The following is a 5,000-nucleotide window of genomic DNA, read 5'->3' as shown; positions in this document are numbered from 1 at the left end:
GGGAGGGAGAGAGACAGAGAGAGAGGGAGGGAGGGAGGGAGGTAAGTAAGTAAAGGGTGTTAAAGGGATGTATGACTGATAGAAAGCACCAAGTGTGTAATTTCACTCTGATGATAAATCAGGCGTGAGTCATGAATCCTGCTCTGACACCTGTAGGAGTGAATTCTTCTTCAGTGCTGACCCCCTGTCTGTGTGTGTGTGTGTGTGTGTGTGTGTGTGTGTGTGTGTGTGTGTGTGCGCGTGTGCAGCCCTGATGTGTATAGTGAAGCTGGACGGGCCCCCCCAGCTGTGCAGGACAGATGAGATCGGGGAGATTGTGATCAACTCTCGCGCCGGAGGGAACATGTACTACGGCCTCCCCGGGGTCACCAAGAACACCTTTGAGGTGCGGCCGACCCCTGACCCCCTAACCCCCTGACCTCCTGACCCCCTGGACCGCTGCTCAACTCTCACCGTCTCTAAACTCACCCATGTCTTCTCACCCACTCAGCACATGTTCTCTTCACATTATAGAGCAGGAAAACGTTCTAACTCTCTACGCCTGTGTGTCTCCTGTGTCTGTGTCTGTCTGTCCTGTGTCTCTGTGTCTCTGTGTCTCTCTGTGTGTCTCTGTGTCTCTGTGTGTCTCTGTGTCCTGTGTCTCTGTGTCTCCTGTGTCTCTGTGTCTCCTATGTGTCCTGTGTCTCTGTGTCTCCTATGTCTCTGTGTCTCTGTGTCTCTGTGTCTCCTGTGTCTCCTGTGTCTCCTGTGTCTCTGTGTCTCCTGTGTGTCTCTGTGTGTCCTGTGTGTCTCTGTGTGTCCTGTGTGTCTCCGTGTCTCCTGTGCGTCTCCTGTGTGTCTCTGTGTGTCTCTGTGTGTCCTGTGTGTCTCTGTGTGTCCTGTGTCCTGTGTCTCTGTGTCTCTGTGCTGTGAAGGTGATCCCGGTCAACTCCAGCGGAGCTCCTATTGGTGAAATCCCCTTTGTGAGGTCGGGACTTCTGGGCTTCGTTGGGCCGGTGAGACGGTTGTTGAGTCTTCTTAACACGCGCGTGTTCTACTGGACTGGACCTCCCGTACATTACAGTCATTCAGCCAGACGCTTTCATCCACAGAGACTTGCAGTGATGCAGCGTGTGTTAGAGCAGAATCAGAATCAGAATTATTTTATTGCCATTTGTACTGTACATACATGCGACACTGTGGTGCTTTACAACAATGGACAAGTGCACAGGACAGGACAGGACAGGACAGGACAGGACAGGGGACAGGACAGGGCAGGACAGGACAGGACAGGACAGGGCAGGACAGGACAGGGCAGGGCAGGGCAGGGCAGGGCAGGGCAGGGCAGGACAGGGCAGGACAGGGCAGGGCAGGACAGGACAGGACAGGGCAGGACAGGGTGCAGGACAGGACAGATTGCAGGACAGGACAGGACAGTGCAAGATACAAGCCAGCACACCACAGACGGCGCCATCTTGCCCCTCTAACCCCCCCCCCCCCCCCTGCAGGGCAGTCTGATCTTTGTGGTGGGGAAGAACGAGGGTCTACTGATGGTCAGCGGCCGCAGACACAACGCTGACGACCTGGTGGCCACCGCCCTGGCCGTGGAGCCGGTCAAGACTGTGTACCGGGGGAGGTGAGTGTGTCGGCCCATCTGTGTGTGTGTGTGTGTATGTGTGTGTGTGTGTGTGTGTGTGTGTGTTTGTGTGCGTGTGTGTGTTTGCGTGTGTGCGTGTGTTTGTGTGTGTGTGTGTTTGTGTGCGTGTGTGTGTTTGCGTGTGTGTGTGTGTGTGTGTGTGTGTGTGTGTGCATGCGTGCGTGTTTGTGTGTGTGCATGTGTGATGGTAGCAGGGGGTTTGTTATTACAGCAAACTGGAAAATTACTGTATTTCCATAATAGATTTATTGAAGTGTGTTTCCTGTGTCCCCTGTGGGTCAGGTGAGGAGCTGCAGCCGTGTTAGTCATGTAGAACCACTGCCACCTGGTGGTTAGGAGTGTGCACTGCAGGCTTGTGGGCAACTGTACTTTTTACATAATGGTCTCACTGTACAAACGATGTGCTGTGATGAACGGAGCAGGATCCTAAGGGGGGGGGGGGGGGTTCTGGGGTCCTGATCCTAACGGAGGGGGGGGGGGGGGGGGTGTTCTGGGGTCCTGATCCTAACGGAGGGGGGGTGTTCTGTGTTCTGGGGTCCTGATCCTAACGGAGGGGGGGTGTTCTGGGGTCCTGATCCTAATGGAGGGGGCGTGTTCTGTGTTCTGGGGTCCTGATCCTAACGGAGGGGGGGTGTTCTGGGGTCCTGATCCTAACGGAGGGGGCGTGTTCTGTGTTCTGGGGTCCTGATCCTAACGGAGGGGGGGTGTTCTGGGGTCCTGATCCTAACGGAGGGGGCGTGTTCTGTGTTCTGGGGTCCTGATCCTAACGGAGGGGGGTGTTCTGTGCTCTGGGATCCTGATCCTAACGGAGGGGGGGTGTTCTGTGTTCTGGGGTCCTCAGGATCGCCGTGTTCTCCGTGACGGTGTTCTACGACGAGAGGATCGTGATCGTGGCCGAGCAGCGACCGGACGCCAGCGAGGAGGACAGCTTCCAGTGGATGAGCCGGGTACTGCAGGTAAACAAGCCTCTGAGGGGGCAGCTGTTCTGTGAATGCATTAATGAATGAATGAAGAATGAATAAATGGCTCAATGAATGCATGAATGAACGAATGGCTGAATGAATGAATGAATGAATGAATGAACGAACGAATGAATGAATAAATGAATGAATGAATGAATGAATGAATGAATGAATGAATGAATGAATGAATGAATTGTATTATTTTAAGTGTTTTGCGAACTATTGGCCCATCCCACATGGGATTATAAAACACCTTTGCAACATATTATTAATACTAGAACAACCTCTGCTTTGGGATATTTCATACTGACCTTTATACAGAGCCTCTACATTCGCCTCAGTCAACATCCAGCACCATACGATCACATACTCCTGTCCTACTGACCATACGATCACATACCCCTGTCCTTCTGACCATACGATCACATACCCCTGTCCTACTGACCATACGATCACATACTCCTGTCCTACTGACCATACGATCACATAGTCCTGTCCTACTGACCATACGATCACATACTGCTGTCCTACTGACCATACGATCACATACCCCTGTCCTACTGACCATACGATCACATACCCCTGTCCTACTGACCATACGATCACATACCCCTGTCCTACTGACCATACGATCACATACCCCTGTCCTACTGACCATACGATCACATACCCCTGTCCTACTGACCATACGATCACATAGTCCTGTCCTGCTGATCCTAAATCTGCCGCGTTCCTCATTCCATCCTGCCCTTCCTGCCGGTGCGGTGCCCAGGCCATCGACAGCATCCACCAGGTGGGTCTGTACTGCCTGGCGCTGGTGCCCGCCAACACGCTGCCCAAGACCCCCCTGGGGGGCATCCACACCTCCCAGACCAAGCACAGTTTCCTGGAGGGGAACCTGCACCCCTGCAACATCCTGCTCTGCCCCCACACCTGCGTCACCAACCTGCCCAAGCCCCGCCAGAAACAGCCAGGTACACCCAGGCCTGCGTGTGTGTGTATGTGTGTGTGTGTTTGTGTGTGTGTTTGTGTGTCTGAGTGTGTGTGTTCGTGTCTGTGTGTGTGTGTCCGTGTTCCGTGTCTGTGTCTCTGTGTGTGTGTGTGTGTGTGTGTGTGTGTGTTTGTGTGTCTGAGTGTGTGTGTCCGTGTCTGTGTGTGTGTGTCCGTGTTCCGTGTGTGTGTGTGTGTGTGTGTGTGTGTGTGCGCGTGTGTGTGTTTGTGTGTCTGAGTGTGTGTGTCCGTGTTCCGGGTCTGTCTCTGTGTGTGTGTGTGTGTGTGTGTGTGTGTGTGTGTGTGTGTGTGTGTGTGCGTGATGCACTCTTGACCCCGGGTGTGTGTTCTGTGCTCTCTCTCCTGTGTTAGTGGGCGTGGGGCCGGCCTCCATCATGGTGGGGAACCTGGTGGCGGGGAAGAGGATTGCCCAGGCAGCGGGCCGGGAGCTGGGCTTGATCGAGGACCAGGACCTGGTCAGGAAGGTAGGACAACCACACCGCCGCAGGGCTCCGTAGACCTATCAGGACAGCCAGAGGAATACCCTGTAGGTATTGTGGGAACTGTAGTTCAGCAGAGCTTGTTCCTAAACACAGATCTGGGATCAGATTAGACCCTGTCCTTCGCCTCAGCCTCCTCCTAGAGAGCTGATCTGGTTTCCTGTCAAGTCTGTCTGTCCGCCTCTGAAGGACACATGATGGACTGTCTCTTCTTCATGATGGACTGTCTCTTCTTCATGATGGACTGTCTCTTCTGTCCTACCTTTCCTCTCTGTCTGGACGTAGCTCTGCATGTGGCCAACCATGATGGTAAGACCTCGTCCTCCGCCTCTCTGCGCCCTCACAGCTCTGCTTTCTCCTGCCCCCTGGCTTCACTGTGCTGTCTTGTGACGTGTGCAGCGGCTGGACTCATGTTTCAGTTGCATGACCTCGTTTTTGAGCGTTTATGTTCTCACAGGATACTATGAGTTGTTTCATCCCGTCAAAAGTGATGAAAGTTCAGACATTGCATGTGTGTGTTTATGCAACCCAACCCTTATCTTCCACGTGTACTCTCTCTCTCTCTCTCTCTCTCTCAGTCCCTCACAGACACCTATGCAATCCCATTATCCACTTTCCTCCAGTTGAGCTCAGTAGTCCTCTCCTGATAAATATCTCCCTCTAACTGCTGTCCCAACTGGTTCAGTCTCTCTGGTCATTATGTTAAGGAGTGCGTTGGCTCCTCCCACGTCGTGGAAGCGGTGTGTTTCCTAGCCTGTCGCCGTGGAAGCGGTGTGTTTCCTAGCCTGTCGCCGTGTAAGCGGTGTGTTTCCTAGCCTGTCGTCGTGGAAGCGGTGTGTTTCCTAGCCTGTTGCCGTGGAAGCGATGTGTTTCCTAGCCTGTCGGCGTGGAAGCGGTGTGTTTCCTAGCCTG

General features: G+C 53.7%; 1 protein-coding gene across 1 annotated transcript in view; it reads left to right on the top strand.

The window, feature by feature from the left end:
* dip2bb (disco-interacting protein 2 homolog Bb) overlaps positions 1-5,000 on the top strand; it is a gene marked incomplete at both ends in the record, with an annotated part of 77,071 nt that overhangs the window by 52,039 nt on the left and 20,032 nt on the right. The window contains 6 exons of the mRNA XM_084445633.1: positions 249-385; positions 915-995; positions 1,488-1,615; positions 2,478-2,592; positions 3,371-3,572; positions 3,961-4,073. Coding sequence (XP_084301759.1) covers positions 249-385; positions 915-995; positions 1,488-1,615; positions 2,478-2,592; positions 3,371-3,572; positions 3,961-4,073 — 776 coding nt within the window. The remainder of the gene's footprint in view (positions 1-248; positions 386-914; positions 996-1,487; positions 1,616-2,477; positions 2,593-3,370; positions 3,573-3,960; positions 4,074-5,000) is intronic.

This window comes from Borostomias antarcticus (genome assembly GCF_949987555.1).
Source record: "Borostomias antarcticus genome assembly, chromosome: 11".
Taxonomy (NCBI): domain Eukaryota; kingdom Metazoa; phylum Chordata; class Actinopteri; order Stomiiformes; family Stomiidae; genus Borostomias; species Borostomias antarcticus.
The sequence above is the reverse complement of the archived record's forward strand: the minus strand, read 5'-3'. Positions and strand labels throughout refer to the sequence as shown.